We start from the raw sequence: 17,655 nt of genomic DNA, 5'->3' as shown, positions 1-17,655 counted from the left end.
GACTTCCAAGTGCACTTCCGCCTGCCCAAGTAGACTGTCAGACCAGTCCATCCAGCTCCCCTGGCTTAATTCTGGGGAGTGCCTATAGTGTGGCTGGGTGGGAAGGGGATTTAGGGCAGAGGCTGGGTCAGCTTTGGGCAACATGAACCTGGAAAGGGATACCACTGGGAACACAGTACACATACACACTGCCTAGGCAGCCATGGGAAGAACAGTCTCAGCCGAGGGGTGGAGGACACATAAGCAGACATCTCACCTCAGAACCGGCCCACATCACAACAGTGGGTACTTGCAAACATACTTAGGAGGCTTCACCTGCCCTCACCTCATTTGCTCCACACCCCAAGTGTCTTAAGTTCAGAGATGATGACAGTATCCGACCACACCCATCCCCAGGATGTCTGGCTGTGTGATAATCCTGGGGCCTAGACCAGCCCCTGACCCTGCTAGAGCCTCCTCAGAATGACCTAAAACTGCTCTGGGCCCCTCCCCCAGATAAGGGGGCAGGCAGTTGGGTTAAAGACCTTCCTCCTCTTTATAGTCCACTATCTCCATGGGTACTGGTGGGCAGAGCCAATCTTGCCATAGTGCTTGACTCCAGCAGCCTGGGCAGCAACCCTTCATCATAAGCCCATGCTAGGCTACTTCTGTGATTTCCCCAGCCAACCACTGGCGCATGCTCAGACACGCATGCTCGTATGTGCCTACGCCACCACGCCTGTCTGTAGGCCCGCCTGTGGGCCCGCCCGGGGCCTGATTCTAGGTCAGGTCTGGGCACACCTTCACTGGAAGAGTGGTGGCAGGTGACGCTGGTAGGAACACCATGGCTGGGGGAGTATGGGGCCGGGGCCGGGATGGCCCGGTGGGGTCCCTAACTCTTACAGCCCTAGCTGAAGGGATCCGGGCTAACCAGGGGCAGCCTGGGGGACCCTCTTCCACAGGCCCTCAGGCTGAGCCCCCGGAGCTCGGGCCTGAGACTGAGATCTACCCTCAAACACTCACCCTTGCCTTTGAGGCCCAGCCTGGGCATGAAGTGGCTGCCCCCGCAGCTGGCAGTGAGAACTCTTCCCCACATGATGCCCAGGAGCCAGCCCCCGAGAGACCCTACCCGGTGAGTATTGAGGAATGACGATAGAGGATGCAAAGTTTGGCTCTTGTTCACTCGAGCACTAGAAAGACAAGAGGTACTGGAGCCGGGAAAAGTATTAAGGGCAAAAGAGGGATGGAAAAGATCACAGGGGAAGATCGGAGGGATGAGCAGGCCGGGGAACTAAGGATGATAACTGAGACATGGCTTGGGGACTCCATAAACTCCGTGTCCCACGCCTTCCCTAGGCTTCCCAGTATTCCTGGGAGGAAGGAACCCTTGCAGACCTTGCTTTGTATACGGCTGCCTGTCTGGAGGAGGCTGGCTATGCAGGAACCCAGGCGACAGCGCTCACTCTGTCCTCGGCCCTGGAAGCCCGGGGGCAACGACTGGAGGAACAGGTTAGCATCCTCACCCCCTACCCAGTGAATCCCGCAAGCCTCCCTTCTGGGTAGGAGGAGAATACAGCCTCAACCACACTCCCCCTAAAGGCGATTTGTACTGAGTGAAGGTGGGCGCCTTGCAGGCAAGAGTCTCCTTTTGCGTTCAAGGGACCCTGACCACTTACATTTGCCCCCTTTACCCAGGTCCACGGTCTGGTGCGTGGGCTGCTGGCACAGGTGCCTAGCCTGGCAGAGGGGAGACCCCGGCGGGCAGCCCTACGGGTGCTGAGCGCACTGGCCCTGGAGCATGCGCAGGATGTGGTGTGTGCGCTGCTCCCCAGTTCTCTGCCCCCGGACCGGTAACCCGCCCCGCCCTCCCAGCCGCGCGGCCCCACGCGGCTTCCTTCCCCCTTCCCCGCTTGATTGCTTAATCATAGAATGTGGTCCCTGAAGCACCGGGCTGTAAGGGAGCAGGGCCTCGGAATCCCCTCCCTTGACTGTCGCTGCTGCCTCAATCGGTACCCAAGTTTAGTTTATCGCGCGCGCGCGCGCGCGCACACACACACACACACACACACACACACACATACACACACACACCCCTTCCTGCTTTTTCCTGTGGATGTGGGTGGGGTAATCGAGCAGGGTGACTTGGGTGCTTGGAAGCCTCTGGCTCTTGGAGTCATTTACCCCAGAAGTTATCTTTGGTTTATTCTGTATAATAATTAAAATAGTAGTTAGTGGTAGTGGTAGTGGTAGTGGTAGCAGTCAGGTCTGTTTCCTGTCCCTGACCTAACAGGGCTCAGTGTGGTCCAGATGGCTGCTGATCTCCGGGACTGGTGTCTGCATGTATCTTCTCTGGGATGTGGGCCAATGGGAAAATGGTTTACGTCAGGAGGCTTTTCCTGGAGTCCCTGAGGATTCCATGCAGCTCCTTCCTCCTCACTGTGTGGCCCTTCACCCCCCAGGGCAGCCGCTGAGCTGTGGCGAAGCCTAAGCCGGAACCAGCGTGTCAATGGCCAGGTGCTGGTGCAACTGCTGTGGGCGCTGAAGGGCGCAGCGGGGCCGGAGCCCGAGGCACTGGCGGTAAGTGGCTCCGGGAGGTGCCGTCAGGGGGCGTGGCCCAGCCACAAAGCAGCCGAAGAGCCGCTTTGATGGTGATGGTGGGACCACAGATCAGCTCCGGAGGCACACGTGTGTGGCGGGATTGTCCTTGCGCACATCCACATTTGGCAGAGTTCCTAAGGCTGGGCTCACTTGATCGACAGGCCACACGAGCTCTTGGGGAGATGTTGGCAGTCTCTGGCTGCGTGGGAGCCACTCGAGGTTTCTACCCTCACCTGCTGTTAGCCCTGGTCACACAGCTGCATGAGCTGGCTCAAGGTGTCCGGTCCCCTGACAGCCCTAAGGTTTGGGAGCCTTTCCACCGAGGGCCGCCTCACAGCCACGCCAGGTGAGAAGGTATACCTGGGTAAGTGAGGGGTGGAACAGGCTCTTCTCACCCTCACTGCCCACTGCCCTACTGGTCCTACCTCCAGCTGCACCGTGGAGGCCCTGAAGGCCCTGCTCACGGGGGATGGTGGCCGAATGGTGGTCACATGCATGGAGCAAGCAGGAGGCTGGAGGAGACTGGTAGGAGCCCACACGCACCTGGAGGGCGTCCTACTGCTGGCCAGGTGAGGAGACACCCCAGGACAGCACAAAAGGAGGAGGCTCCCTGCTGGCCAGGTGCGGTGGTGGCATGGAGGAGGTGGTGGGGATGAGCCCTTCCAAGCGAAGGAAGAGCTGGCTTTTGCCCTTCTCCAGTGCCATGGTGGCGCATGCCGATCACCACCTGCGAGGCCTTTTTGCAGACTTGCTTCCTCGGCTACGAAGTTCCAATGACCCGCAGCGCCTCACAGCTATGGCCTTCTTTACTGGGGTGAGCCTGCTTCCCAGAACGGTAGCAAGGGGTGACTGTCTGCGCAGACGCAGAGAAGCACTGACTCTGTGCCCCGTGCCTAGCTGTTGCAGAGCCGGCCCACTGCACGGCTCTTACGGGAGGAAGTCATCCTGGAGCGGCTTCGAACTTGGCAAGGCGACCCAGAGCCCACCGTGCGCTGGCTGGGCCTACTTGGTCTTGGCCACCTGGCAATGAATCGTGGGAAGGTGCCAATCGGGTAGTGCCGGGCGGGCCAGGAGGGTCCTAGGCCGAGTCTGGAAGGGGTTGGGCCACAGTCCTGTCTTTACAGATTAGGCATGTGAACACGCTGCTGCCGGTACTCCTTAGAGCGCTGGGCGAAGGCGATGCGCGGCTCGTGGGTGCCGCTCTAGGCGCACTCCGGAAACTCCTCCTGCAGCCGGGAGCACCGGTGAGGCTCCTCAGCTCCGAGCTGCGACCACGCCTCCCGCCGCTACTGGACGATGTGAGCAAAATCCTGCCCCGTGGTCCCACCGTGTCCTGCTTGGAACTGTCCATAGATGCGCAGTCCCACCCACAGGCTCTCCCTGGGGTGCCCACCCAGTTGCCTGTGGTCCTGACATCAGATCGAGCCTTAATCTGAAGCCCCGATCGGCCCAGGACCTCCTCTCCCACTCTTGCTTCCTTGAGCTCTGACTGGTATTTTCTTTCACATGAAGGCTCGGGACTCTGTCCGTGCTTCAGCGGTGGGACTTCTTGGAACGCTGGTGCGGCGGGGTCAGAGAGGGCTCCGGCTGGGGCTTCGGGGACCCCTGCGGAAACTGGTGCTGCAGAGTCTGGTGCCGTTACTGCTGCGCCTACACGACTCCAGCCGGGACGCCGCTGAGGTCGGTCTTCTGTCCCACATCTGTCTCATCCAGTACTTCCACTCCTACCTTGTGGCCTCTCTGAAGGTTTCAAGCGGGGGGACAAGGGCCTCAAGAACTTTCAGGTCCAGGTCTTCTTCCTTTGCGCCTCACCCTGGGCTTTCGCCAACCTTTTCTGGCCACAGTCCCTTTTCTTCCACCGCTTGGCATCTTCTGGACCCCTAACTCGGCTTGTTTCCTCCAATCCAGAGCTCAGAGTGGACTTTAGCTCGCTGTGACCAGGCCCTTCGATGGGGCCTGCTGGAGGAGATGGTCACTGTGGCTCACTACGACAGCCCCGAGGCTCTCAGCCGCGTCTGCCACCGCCTGGTTAGTAGAGAAAGCGCCCTGACGGAGAGAGGGAGGGTATGGTCAGCGGCTCACTAGACCTGGGATTCTATAGGCCACGCCCCCTCCACCTGAGCTAACCGTGACCACCACGCTCCTATGAGGCCAATCCACAGCCTTTGTTCATGCTGCCTGCTCCAGCCTTTTTTCCAAGAGGAATGATACTTCTGTGCTGTCGTGAGCATTTGTGTTCCTAGGTTCAGCGATATCCGAGCCATGTTAAGCATTTCCTGAGTCAGACCCAGGGCTACCTGCGGAGCCCACAGGACACCTTGCGCCGGGCAGCCACTGTGCTCATAGGTGAGGCAGTCGTACCCACGTGGCTAGGGCTCTGAGAGCTGAGCCAACCCCTTCTAGGGTTGGGCCAGACCTCACTGGTTTGCTTTGGTACAGGCTTCCTCGTCTATCATGCTAGCCCCAGTGGAGTCAGTCAGGACCTGTTGGACTCTCTGTTCCAGGGTGAGGACTAGATCCGCCATGGGGTAGAGTACTGGAGAGATGGAGGGTCCTGGAGAGGAGTGGACAAGACAGAATGGGTGAGGGCCGGCCCCAGGTTCCTCTCCCATAAATCCTAAGTGTCGCTTTATACAGACCTAGGACAGCTGCAGGGCGACCCGGAGTCTGCGGTTTCCGCGGCAGCGCACGTGTCTGCCCAGCAGGTGGCGCTGCTTGCCCGGGCGCAGGTCCGACCACGCCGCTCCAGCCTCTTACGCTTCATCCGCCGTCGCTCACACCCTACAAGGCCCCATCCACTCTATGACGATAGTCCCTTCCTACGCCGGAGCCTTGCAGGCCGCTGGAGCTGCCCTGAAGCTCGGTGAGCCAGGCCCGGTATCCAGATTCATGGTCACACACTATCCATGCTGTCACCTACAGCAGATCTGCAGAAGAGGCTCTGTTCGAGTCACCCTGGGCCTGGTGCTGGACGCTGGCGCTCATTGCCCTGAACTACTTTCTATGGTCCCACCATGTGACAGCTGCATGGCAGATGGCACATTCCATCCCAAGTCCCTCTTGTAGTGTTGTTATTTATTCTCTGCCAGGCCAGTTCTGTCAACTCCCTGGAGTGTGCCCTCTGCCCCAGCTTGGACTTGGCGCCTGTCCTGAATAGCAGCTGCTTCCCAAGCAAGGGTCTGATGGAGGCACTGAAGTTGACGCTGCCATAGGGCGCCCTGCCCGCTTCCTCGGGCTCGGTTTGCCTAGCTACAGTTGTTCCTATCATGGCTTTCCTAGTTCCGACAGCAGCCTGTCACCCCGGTTTCTTCTTCCAGCCGCTATTCCTTACAGCCGTCCTGGGTTATGTCCCCTGCGTCCTTGAGGTTATGTCCTCAAGAGGCATTGACCTGCTCTCCTGTCCACACCTGCTGCCCCTACTCCTTTGGATAAGCAATCCATTTCCTACCCAGCCCGACTCCTGTCAGAACCACCTGTACAATGGTGTTCTCCAGAAGGTATCTCTAACATCCCTTTGTGCTGGAGAGCCCAAGCCAGGATTGTACCCGTGGGTTGAAGTATGGCAAGCAGGCACGCCACACCCACCAGACTGTGAATGGGTATGCCATTACCCAATGTCCTGTACCGGGCTCAAATGGAAGGCATAGCTGGACAGACAGGAGGAGTCAGCCATAGTTGTGACCCCCACCTCTCAGCGCTTGCCGAGGCAGCTTCCTCCACTTCGAATGCCTGCCTAGGAATTCCTCAGGCTGCAGGGAGGCCTGCTCACAAACACAGGCTATGCACAGGGTGGTCATGAATGGGGGGAGCTGTTTCCCCACCCTGGAATCTCTCCGGGACAAGCGTGGGATCCCATTCACCTTTGCTTCCCTGGCGCCTACGTGGAAGGTGTTCAGACTAAACATGGCTGGGGGTGGACGACTGTCTCAGAGAGCGGCTGTGATGAGCTGGGCGCTGCGCAAGATGCAGCTCGCTTGGCTCCAGGCGAGCGAAGCGGCGTGCAGCAAGACGACGGTCAGGGACCGGGGAGATGGCTCAGTGGTTAGGGCACTTGTTGCTGCTGTAGCTCCAGTTCCCAGGACGGACTTCTGCAGAAAGCCTTCCCACTGCAAGTCCCCCAGCTAGGGGCTCGAGTCTGAACTGTGCTGTGCCCTCCCTTTTTTCTTTCTTCCTTTTTTTTTTTTTTTTTTGGTTTTACGAAACAGGGTTTTCTGTGCTGCCCTGGCTGGCCTGGAACTTGCTAGGTAGACCAAGCTGGCCTTGAACTCACAGAGATCCACCTGCCTCTGTCTCCTGAGTGCTGGGATTAAAGGCTTGTGCCACTGCCTGGCTTTTTTTTTTTTTTTAAGTGTTTTTTGTTTTGTTTTGTTTTTGTTTTTGGTGCTCTCCCATTCCACACAGGCCCCGTTGTAGGCCCAGCCAATATCCTGTTTCACATACTCTCACATGGTCCCTTTCACTGGAGATCTCACTAGACCTTCCACCGGGGCTTTGGGTGTGGGTGGCAAGACCTGCCTATGTTCTGCCCTCCAGGACCTAAGGGTCCCGGAAGCGTTACTGTGGTGCCATGCTTTCTAGAATCTGGGTTGCTTCCATTCTGTTGACTCAGGCTTGCCTTCCAGGAGTTTTTCAAGGACTTCTGGGTAAGATAGCTGTCTTGGCTAATTTTATGTCAACTTGACAATAAGGTAGAGTCATCTGGAAGAAGGGTACCTCAATTGAGAAAATGCCTTCATAGGATCCAGCCAAAGGGCATTTTCTTAATTAGTGATTAGTGGGGAAAGACCCAGCCCATTGTGAGTGGTGCCATCGCTTGGTTTATGATCCTGGGTTCTATAAAAAAGCAGGCTGGGCAGGCCATGAGGAGCAAGTCAATAAGCAGTACTCCTCCATGGGCTCTGCATCGGCTCCTGGCTCCTTCCCTGTTTGAGTTCCTGCCCTGACTTCCCTCAGGGAAAGACTGTCATCTGGAGGTGTAATCTGAAATAAACCCTTTCCTCCCTGAGCGGCGTTGGTCATGGTGTTTTATCTTAGCAATAGAAACCCTAATTAAGACAATGGCAGAACAGTGGCTGCCTCTGTAAGAGCGGATGAAGAAGAGAGTCAGAATAAGGAGGGAAAGAAAAGAAAAAGATTGTCAGAAACAGAGGAAGTGAAAGGATGATGGAGGAGAATAAACATGCCACACAGAGGAAAATACCTACCACAGACTCCGCTGCACAGGTCCCTGGCTGGGGGAAGCGACTGAGAAGCTACTTCCAATAGGTAAGGCAGATAAAAGCTTGGCAGTCAAACCCCCAGGACAAGCCCACAGCACTCAGGAGCCTCAAACCCACTTGCCATTTTTTCGGTAAGGGAATTGATTTCTCTGGTGGACGGTCTGCAGCTGAATGAAATCTCATTTTGTTGTGCTTCTGACCCCAAGAGCAGCCATCTTGAGGAGCTGCTGTTAAAAACAAAGCTACCCCCCAGAGGCCTGAGATAGGGAACATCCACAGGTTGGGGAGACTTAATTGGCCTGCCATATCTGGGAGAAGGAAGGCCCAGAAAAGCAGATATGGGGAATGGGAGGCCCAGACACTAGCTGGCAGAAGTGTGGAGGCTGGTTCAGATCAGAAGATGCATAAAGGGAAACAGTAACAAAAAACTGTCAGCACCCTCAACCCCAGTTCCCCTGTGTAGCTCTGGCTGCCCTGGAACTGGCTCTGTAGATCAGACTGGCCTTAAACTCACAGAGACCTGCATCCCTCCACCTCCAGAGTGCTGGGATTAAAGGTATACACCACCACCACCTGGCAACATTTTTGTCTTTTATTTCCCTTTTATTCATCTAATTTTGTAGCTGAGCCTTTTCACTATTGGGAAATCTTGTTTTGTTTTCTTGAGAGAGGGTTTCACTATGTATCCCTGGCTGGCCTAGAACTCACAGAGATCTGCCTTCCCTGCCTCCTGAGAGCTGGTATTAAACGTCCAGCTGAACCTATCTTTTAAAATAGAAATAAAGACATCCTAAGGCAAGCACAGGCTAAGGCAGTTCATGACCACTGGGTTAGCAGTGCGGAAGACACTTAGAGAACACTATCCACAGAGAGGAAAGAGAGCAAACCTCAGTTACAAGAGCACAGGAAAGGATCCGTTTCCTGAGAGCAACAGCAGAGTGAAGGACCCCACCAGCCCAGTCTAGCAAGCCAGCAGTACCCTGATATTAATAGGGAAGAAAATCACAAACAACAATCTAGCTGATCACAAAACAGTAACAGTTACGAGGGTTTGTACACATCTCAAAACTAAGCTACATGGATAAAACATACCAATGAGGGAGATTGATCAATGAGATTGTAGAACTAGATCCAGCCATGTATTTTCTCCAAGCAGCACACGCATTGTTCAAGATGTCCAGGGATGATAGTCAAGTAGGGGGAAGCAAACCATCAAATGAAAGGAAGCTGAGCACAACTGATATGGCTAATCTCATAAGCTTCCAAACAGAATTCTATAGCAGGCCGCTGGATGTTAGAAAGGGAAACGTGCATCTAGAAGATGTAGTGATTGGAAATATGAATGCTGCAAACGTTGGGTTTCATAAGACAAACACTAATGGACATATAAGGTCAGATAGGGTCACATAGATTAATAGTGGGTGGTTTCACTATCGCACGCTAATCTCTAGATAGGGCATCCAAACTGATAACCAAAGAAACCTCAGTGCTGAACTCTGCAATAGAAGAAGTGAACATAACAAATAGAATGAGAGAATAGTCCATCCAACAGACACAGAATGCACACTTTGCTCAGTACACAGTGAAACTTCTCCAAGACTACAAACCAAGTCTTTCCAAATACAAAAGGATCAAAGAATCTCTTGTACGTTATCAGATTACAGTGTAGTTAGGAATCAGTAATAAGAAAAACAACAGGAACTGTACAAATACACAGAGATTGAGTAACACCTTTAAATGACCAGTGGGTCACTGAAGAAATCAAGGAAGGAATTTGAAAGTTTCTAAAACTAAGTGAAAATGAAATACAACGCACGCACGCACGCACGCACGCGCGCGCGCACACACACACAAAAAAAATTAAATCAATAGTGTATGTAGTTTTAAAACTTAAAACCAATCTCCCCAAACACAAACAAATAAAAAAAACAAACAAAAAAATTGGTGAAAAATCCTATTAACTGTAGCTTCAAAAACAAAAAATACCTCGGTGAAGAAGACCCTAGAAGGTGGAAAGATCTCCCATGCTCATTGGTGGACAGAATTAACCCTGTGGAAATGGCTGCATTACCAAAAGCAATCTAATCTACAGATTCAACACAATCCCCATCAAACACGTAGTGACATTCTCCTAGAAACAGTAATTCTAGAATTCATATGGAAGCACAAAAGCACCCAGACTGCTAGAGGAATTCTTGGTGGTGCTGGAGGTATCCCAGTACTGGATACTAAGTTTTAGTACAGAGGCACAGTAACAAAACAGACTCAGACCAATGGAGAAAAATGGAGAGCCCAACAGTGTTGTAGAATATTATTTTAAGGTTTTTGTTTTGCTTTGTTTTAAGACAGGATTTCTCTGTGTAACAGTCCTGACTCTTCTGGAACTCACTTTGTAGACCAGGCTGGCCTGGAACATTTGTTTAATGATGCAAAAATGTGTTTGGTTAAATATAATTCACCTGTGGTCAAGAGGCTGAGTCAGCAACTAGCTGACAGGAAATGGTAAGAAGAAGCCCGGTGGAGAAGGGTTTTTACATAGGGTTGAGGAGAAACATGAGGGCTTTTTGGTGGACGCGAGCAAGGCAAGGAGGTGAGCTACTTGCTATTCAGCCTCTATGGGGAGCAGAATTCCACCTTAAGCTTTGAAACTTGAGTTCTTTAGAGGGAAAGAGATTTAGTTAAGTTCCCTACATAGCTTTGAAAGAATCAGTGCCCGAGGGAACAGACACCTAATTTTTGATAAAACCTTCAAAAACATACATTAAAAAAAAAAAGACAGCCCCTTTAACAAATTGTTCTGAAAAAACTTGATTTCTCCATGTTAAAGAAGGAAACTAAGCCTGGCATGGTGGTGCACACCTTTAATCCCAGCACTCAGGAGGCAGAGGCAGGTGGATCTCTGTGAGTTTGAGGCCAGCCTGGTTTATATGGCAAGCTCCTGGACAGCCTGAGCTACATAGTAGAGAGACCTTGTGTGGTGATAATTTGTTGTGCTCTAACAATAAAGCTTGCCTGGAGATCAGAGTAGGGAGTTAGTCAGTAGAGGCCAGGCAGTGGTGGCACACACCTTTAATCCCAGCACTTGGGATCTCATGCCTTTGATCCCGGTACTTGGGAGGCACATGCCTTTAATCCCAGCACTTGGGAGGAGGAAACAGGGAGTGATATGGCTGGGCGGAGAGAGGAAGTGATAAGGCAGGGTGGGGACAGGAGCTTGGCCTTTTTTATTCCGAGGATTCAGTAGAGGTAAGAAGTGGCTGTGGCTTGCTCCTTTGTCTCTCTGATCTGAGTTGCCGTGGTCATGGTGTCTCCTCACAGCAACAGAACAGTGACCCCCAACAAAATGCTCCAGCTACAGTGTGATGTTCAGTCCCGTCTGCGGAATAAATCCTGAAAGTTGCATGTCTGCGATGTGCCGGGAAGAAGGGGGCTCTGCTGCTGCTTCCTCTTCTCGGCAAGCTAAGGCTGAGCTACACTGTGTAGGGGGTGTGGCCCCCACCAAGTACCAACACACGCTTCTCCTGGCTGTACAAGTTCCCAGGGGGTGACCATAACATCTTGGCCACAACACTTAGGGACATCTCTCCCTAATCACAGAGCCCATGGGCTGCTAAACCTTGTGAAGAATGGACTCCCCCGTGCCATAAAATCTGTTGGATTCCCAGAATCTGCCTGTCCATAGGTCACACTTGTATGCCTGTGGTATTGTCACAGAGCATGGGTCTGCTACCTTACCTGTGTGCCCCAAATCCCCTGAAGCAGAGGGTCGTCCTGCCAGATTTACCGGGCCCATGCCTCCCCAAGAGTAGATGAATGGTAAAGACTGCAAACAGTCTTTACTCTCAGAGAAAGGCCCACTTGCCCAGCAGAAGCAGAGACCAACAGAACTGCCTGGCAGAGGCACCAATGGAACCACCTAGAAAGGTCACTCTCGGGGTTGGGGATTTAGCTCAGTGGTAGAGCACTTGCCTAGCAAGCACAAGGCCCTGGGTTCGGTCCTCAGCTCCAGAAAATAAAATAAAATAAAATAAAATAAAATAAAATAAAATAAAATAAAATAAAATAAAATAAAATAAAATAAAATAAAATAAAATAAAATAAAGGTGTGTGCCACCACAAAAAAAAAAAAAAAAAAAAAGGTCACTCTCCAAGCTGGTGAGCTATCTGTAGGCTGTGCCCCAGATTTCCAGATTTTATGGCCTGTCACCCATGCTGGTGAGGCCTGTTGGTATTGCCACTGTCTTTGAGTCATTATCTCTGCTCCTCGCCCATATTCCTGTGAGTAATCGCAATACAATTAATTGGTTACCAAGTTGGACTTTGGTTATATCCATGTTTTGGCCTGTCCTTGGTTCTCTAACTGGGATAAGTAGACGTTTGTTCCTGTCTCCCTGGGAAAAATCTGTCACACAACAGGGCAGGCTCACTCCGGCCTCACAGGTTGGCAGGAGTGAGGTGATAGCCTTCATAGCCATCTTGCTTCTGTGTGGGCAGACCCCACTCCTACCCATCCTGCCAATGATCCAGGACCCCTGAAAAACGCAGTCACATCCAGGTAGTGGTGGCACACACCTTTAATCCCAGCACTCGGGAGGCAGAGGCAGGTGGATCTCTGTGAGTTCGAGGCCAGCCTGCTCTACAGAAAAAGTTCCAGGACAGCCAGGGCATCACAGAGAAACCCTGCCTCGAAAAACCAAAACCAACCAACCAAACAAACAAACATAATAAACAAACAAACAAACACAAACTCGGTTGCTATTCTTTTCTTTGTACATTTATTGAGTTTTCCCAACTCCTGGGCCTGCTTCATTGCATTTTAGCCCTATGGTTGAGTTAGGCTTTCCGTGTAAGGCTTTGCCAGGCAAGATTCTGCCCCGGCTGGAGCGGAAGGGAGGCAAACAGGCTAGGAAGGCTTCTGGCTTAGACTTGACAACAGGGCCAGGGAGGCATAGAGTGCACACATGGGACCCTGAGACTTTGGTTCCCAGTGCACCTGGGGGGTGTCCACCCGCAGCGTTAGGCCACATTCTTCTAGCAAGACCCAGGTGGGAGCCTCCTCATCCCAGCTGTTCCCAAGGAGGCTGAGGGGCAGGGACACAGAGCTCGGCTCCTGCCATGGGGTGCACTGCTCCAAGATATGCTCCACCTACCAGCATACCAGAGGGGGAGAGGTTGTAGGTGGTGGACCTGTAGCCTGAGCCCCAGGGCTCTGCAGCGCATGCCAGTGTCAGCCTTCCCGGATGTACCCAGGGCCCCCCTGCCGCATCCCCAGGGCCATGGCCTCTCACCAGCTCCAGCTGCTTCAACAGCATCGTTGTCTCCAGAGCCTCAGCCAGCAGCTTCTGCTGGGTTTCAGTCAGCGCTGGGGAGAGAGATTGGGGCTGAGAGAGGGTTCTGGGAATGCCCCAAATGGAACCCAGTCCTTCCTTCCTGTCCCAGGCTGATCTAATCCTCCATGGGCGGCTCACCAGTCAGTGCTCCCAACAGGTAGAAGATGGGCGCAGCAAGTTCCAGGACCAGGTCTCCAGAGGGAAGCACCAGACACTCGAGGATGCTGCCTGCCGGGCCATCCAGAGGTTCCACCTGTCCGCCACGGCACAGGCCCTGCTCCAGCTGAGGCACAGGTGGGGTAAGTGAGGCTGGGCAGGCTTGGGTAGGCCCTGTCCACCCCCAACACCCTCACTCACCGAGGCCTCCAAGGCTTCCATGCTGGGTTGGTCGTCTAAGAGTCTCCCAATGTCCCTTAGTAGTTGTTCTCTTAACTCCACTTCTAAGTGCCGCAGTTCCGCGGAGCCAGCCTTCACCTCTGCCCGCAGGCCTTGGAAGTCTTCTGTGATCACCTGTTCCTCGTGAATTGCATCTGGAGGGACAGAGGGCAGCACCACCCAGTGATGCCTAGGAGGTCTTGGGGAACACGGGGAGGGGTAGATTCAGGGAGCAGAGGAGTCTCAGGGTGGACACGTGGGTACTGACCAGTCGAGAGCTTGAGTGGCACACACATGGACTGTAGTGTGGTAAGCAGGTTAAAGGCATGCCGCTTCTGGCCGTCCTCTTTCCTGTGGCCTGGGCAGGGCATGAGGAGGGTGGAAGGGGAAAAGGCTGAGATGTTCCCTGGATCCTCCCAGCTCCATCTCTCCTGTCCTGCTGGCAAGGCCAGGGCAGAGGAAAAGCTAAACAGGGCCCAACAACTCCACCCACTGCGTGTGTGTGTGTGTGTGTGTGTGTGTGTGTGTGTGTGTGTGTGTACACACACGCGCCCACCTCCACTGGAGGCTAACCGCCTCATGCCCTGAGTACGGAGCAGCACCTCATCGCTAACAGATATGTGGGACTGGAGGGGCCTTACTTGATGAGGGGAGCTCAAAGGTCCTCTTCTTATCATCAGGAAAGAGAAGGATATCTGCCAGCGTGAAAAAGCAAACAGGTCACCAACCCCCTTATCAACAGGGCTCTTGGGACCTCATGAGGGATTGCCCCCTATCACCCACACATCAGCACCTGGCACCCTTGACCACCCTGTCTGGGAGATTATGCAGCCAGGTACCCATTGCATCACCTGGTGAGCTGAAGCATCCCAGACTTCCTGCTTCCTGGCCAGGTAGTCTGGGCTCTAGAGACAGGCCCTTGACTCTACACTCACCCCATGTAGGGTCAATGAGCAGCTGAGCCACCCGGAATGCAAGGATGCTCCCTGCAGGAATGGTCACCATCTTCTTCCGGCTTAGGTGGCCCTTGCTTTCACCCTGAAGGATGGATAGAGACTCAGGGATGTAGAGCGAATAACTGTGGGTGAGTGCTGGTGACTGGCTTTAGCGGTTGTAGCTCACTGGGCAAGTGAGGCTATGGGTTGCTTCTGCAAGGGTCTTGGAAGAGCCTAGACCAGCTGCTGCATGGGAGGCAGTTCCCTGGCCTCTTAAGATTCGTGTCATGGCTATGTGCTCAAGACAGGGCCTAGGGCTAGCCACACACCTGCAAGCATGTGACTCCAGGCAGTGCAAACTGGCCTGAGCCCTCCCGGTCATGGGTCCGGGTGACCTGCACCTCTTCCTGTGTCTGCAGCACCTCTGTCACCACGAACACATCGTCTCCACGACTCCGAAGCTGTTGCAGGATTTTATGTTCAGGCTGCTGCAGGTGCCTATAGAAAGATTGCAGGGCTTGCCCACCGTAGACTAGCTCCTTTTTCTACCCCCTGATGACAGGTGGGATGGAAAGGCTAGGGAGAGCCAGGCGGTGGTGGCGCACGCTTTTAATCCCAGCACTCGGGAGGCAGAGGCAGGTGGATCTCTGTGAGTTCGAGGCCAGCCTGGACTACAGAGTGAGTTCCAGGAAAGGCACAAAGCTACACAGAGAAACCCTGTCTCGAAACCTCCCCCACCACCAAAAGAAAAAAAAAAGAACCCAACAGTGTCTAGGTGGTTGTGGGGGTATGACAGATTCAAACAGAGAGAAGTGGACACATGTACCTGTGGGGAGAGTCCATTCTGTACTGTTCATAAACGCTCCCAGAACGCTTCACTCCTTTCCCATAGCAGCTGCGAGCTCAGCCTGATCCTCAAGATACAGCCCTGGCAACCGGGGCTTACTGGCTCAAGTAACATCCTTCCCACCCTGCCATTGTTCATAGCGCTCCCTTCCTCTGGGACTTCCCTTGCTCAGTGCTGAGAGACACTGCTTCAGAACCCTCCTGATGCCCGGCACCCCGCAGACTTCCCAAGAGCCTGGCTGCTCAAGGTCGGAGAGCCCTCCTCCCTGCCCGCGGCTCACCTCTCTTGATGCATGACCTCCCAGGTGTTCTGAGCCACACGCAGTATACACACGTTCATGGAGGCACTGCGACTGCCAGACAGGGCAACCGCGCCAGCAATCTTCCCCTGGTCTATGCTTGCCAGCGCCACGCGGCCCTGCATGTTCCCGTCGACGGCGTCAGAGATTTGGAAGCGGCCGCAGCATTCGGGTTCTGAGGCAAGACTGACTCTAAGGTTCGATTACACTAACCACTGCCTTGCCTTGCCTCTGTAGCTGTGGGTCCTTTAACCAGCTCCCTCCTCTGGAACTAGGGCCAGAGGAACAGAGCTGGCAGAGGAAGGGGGCAGAGCTGATAGAGCCCAGGAGGAGGACAGGCGGGGCTGAGCCCACACCCTTCTATTCAATCTGTGGGCTCGGGATGGGGATGAGGGGAGCAGGGAGAGAGATACCTGGTTCTGGAGCACTGGGTTCCAGGATGTCTTTGATTGACAGGTTGACACACTTATAGCGGGATTTCCAGAACCATGAGCTCGAGAGTTTCCTGCTCAGGAGGCTGTAGGGTCTGAAGCTGGTGGAGTTCCGAAGGCTGTCCACTGGGATGAGGTCTCCATTGCAGTCCAGTTCTTTGATGGCACTCTTGACCACCTCCTCAAAGGCTGATGGCATGATCCTGAGGGCAGACAGATCGGTCCTCTTAGTTGTCTCCAGCACTTGCTAATACTCTCCCTTCAAAGTGGCCTTGCCTTGCTAGTCCTGACACATTCTGACTGACCACTACACCAACACAGACCCAGTGTTCACTTTGTGGCCCACTTGTCTGTCTCTCCCTGGAGCCATGGGCCCTGGAGAGAGGAGGCAGCCTGTACTAGGTCCTGTACTAGCCACACCGTCAATTCCTGTGTGTAGCCCTTGGCCACTTGTTAAGGTCTGGGACATCCTGTTGCCCTCCTTGGCTGAGGACCAAGGCTGGGGAGGGAACACAAGCCCCCACTTCTGGGATATTTGGCACAGGCACCCACAGCAAAGCCAGTGTTCAGATTTCAGTGGTTTCCTCCAGGGCTCTCTCTTATGCACAGCTCCATGAGACAAGTGTCCTGGATGAACTTTCATGGGTCAGAAGCCAAAACACGCCCAGGACAGACAGACAACCTCTTTAGTGTGGAGAAGCAGCCCTACCCCTAGGAAACTGGGTTCCTGGGGCCTGCTGATGGTGGAGAGTGAGCCAGGAAGGCACTTGGAGGGCAGGGAGGGACTTGTGGGCCAGGGAATCAGCATGAGGTCCAGAAGCCTAGAAAGTCAAGCCCAAACCAGGCTGGCCCCACTGTCTGAGCTAGTGGGTGGCCTTCAAGGAGGCTATGCCCTAGAGGCTAGAGTGTTCTCAAGCTGTCTGGTATAGCAGGGCTTCTGGGAAAGGCTGCATCCCCCACCCGACAAACAGGCATCTGGGCCATAGAGCAGACCAAGCCAGAGGAGGAGAAGCCTGACTCTGGGAGAGCTGAATAGCAGGGTGGCTCACCTCGGTCTTCAGATCTTTACCTCGATCTTCAGATCTTCACCTCTACTGAGGTGCCTGGGCCCACCAAACGAAGCAAGAAAGTGCGGGGGACCAGGGAAGGGTCTCTTGTCCGCTCAGCCGGGAGCCACGAGCTCTCAGCTGCTAGGAGGCGCCAGGACACAAAAGTGAAACTGTGAAGCTGCAGCCCCGACGCAGCGCACGTCCAAGGAGCCCTCCCTCCCTCCCGGAACAGCTGAACAGCCGAATAGCTGCAGTCTGGCTGCCCCAGCCCCCTCCTCTTCCCTGGAGCTCACCAGGACTGCGGGAAGCGCCTCTCTTCTCAGTAACTGGGAGCTTTGGTTTCATCTGGTCCTGGTACCTAAACCTGCCCAGCACTTTTTCTTTCTTAAACATCTGGGCAGTAGGAAAAGATCTACATGGATTTGTGCAAATTGTCCAACAAGCACATCATGAGTTATCAGGAAAATGCAAATCAAAACTAGATTAGCATCAAGGCTGGCGTTCATCCTAAGTAACTAGTAGTAAGAATGTGGAGACACAAACCTGGGGTTGTTCCTGCAGGCAAACGGTGGCGGAGCAGCTTTAGAATACATT

General features: G+C 53.9%; 2 protein-coding genes and 1 long non-coding RNA gene across 4 annotated transcripts; 1 reads left to right on the top strand and 2 right to left on the bottom strand.

Annotated features, from left to right (window-relative positions):
* Window positions 1–687: 687 nt before the first annotated feature.
* On the top strand, window positions 688–7,580 carry Mroh6 (maestro heat like repeat family member 6). Its single transcript, XM_006989381.4, has 14 exons — window positions 688–1,111; window positions 1,336–1,488; window positions 1,675–1,829; window positions 2,439–2,556; window positions 2,739–2,923; window positions 3,009–3,146; window positions 3,277–3,391; window positions 3,475–3,618; window positions 3,702–3,875; window positions 4,090–4,257; window positions 4,486–4,605; window positions 4,821–4,923; window positions 5,017–5,082; window positions 5,215–7,580. Exons 1-14 carry the CDS (start codon window positions 824–826, stop codon window positions 5,442–5,444), a joined length of 2,157 nt encoding a protein of 718 aa, XP_006989443.1. The 5' UTR covers window positions 688–823; the 3' UTR covers window positions 5,445–7,580.
* Window positions 2,153–5,341, bottom strand: LOC143269769 (uncharacterized). Its single transcript, XR_013046453.1, has 3 exons — window positions 5,217–5,341; window positions 4,789–5,131; window positions 2,153–4,751 (listed from the first exon to the last, which is right to left on the bottom strand). It is a non-coding gene; the product is annotated as an uncharacterized LOC143269769 (long non-coding RNA).
* A 4,968-nt stretch (window positions 7,581–12,548) lies between the features above and the next one.
* Window positions 12,549–17,282, bottom strand: Gsdmd (gasdermin D). Of its 2 annotated transcripts, none has more exons than XM_042264975.2 (11): window positions 17,062–17,282; window positions 15,995–16,215; window positions 15,564–15,756; window positions 14,766–14,934; window positions 14,437–14,539; window positions 14,143–14,196; window positions 13,770–13,859; window positions 13,484–13,656; window positions 13,265–13,409; window positions 13,085–13,158; window positions 12,549–12,942 (listed from the first exon to the last, which is right to left on the bottom strand). In XM_042264975.2, exons 2-11 carry the CDS (start codon window positions 16,209–16,211, stop codon window positions 12,700–12,702), a joined length of 1,461 nt encoding a protein of 486 aa, XP_042120909.1. In that variant the 5' UTR covers window positions 16,212–16,215; window positions 17,062–17,282; the 3' UTR covers window positions 12,549–12,699. The 2 variants fall into 2 exon arrangements, with proteins under 2 accessions (XP_042120909.1, XP_015863152.1); XM_016007666.3 differs by having other exon boundaries at window positions 17,082–17,216.
* Between the last annotated feature and the right edge of the window lie 373 nt (window positions 17,283–17,655).

Source organism: Peromyscus maniculatus, chromosome 20 (genome assembly GCF_049852395.1).
Source record: "Peromyscus maniculatus bairdii isolate BWxNUB_F1_BW_parent chromosome 20, HU_Pman_BW_mat_3.1, whole genome shotgun sequence".
NCBI lineage: Eukaryota > Metazoa > Chordata > Mammalia > Rodentia > Cricetidae > Peromyscus > Peromyscus maniculatus.
Note: the sequence above shows the minus strand (reverse complement) of the source record. Positions and strands in the feature narration are given on the sequence as shown.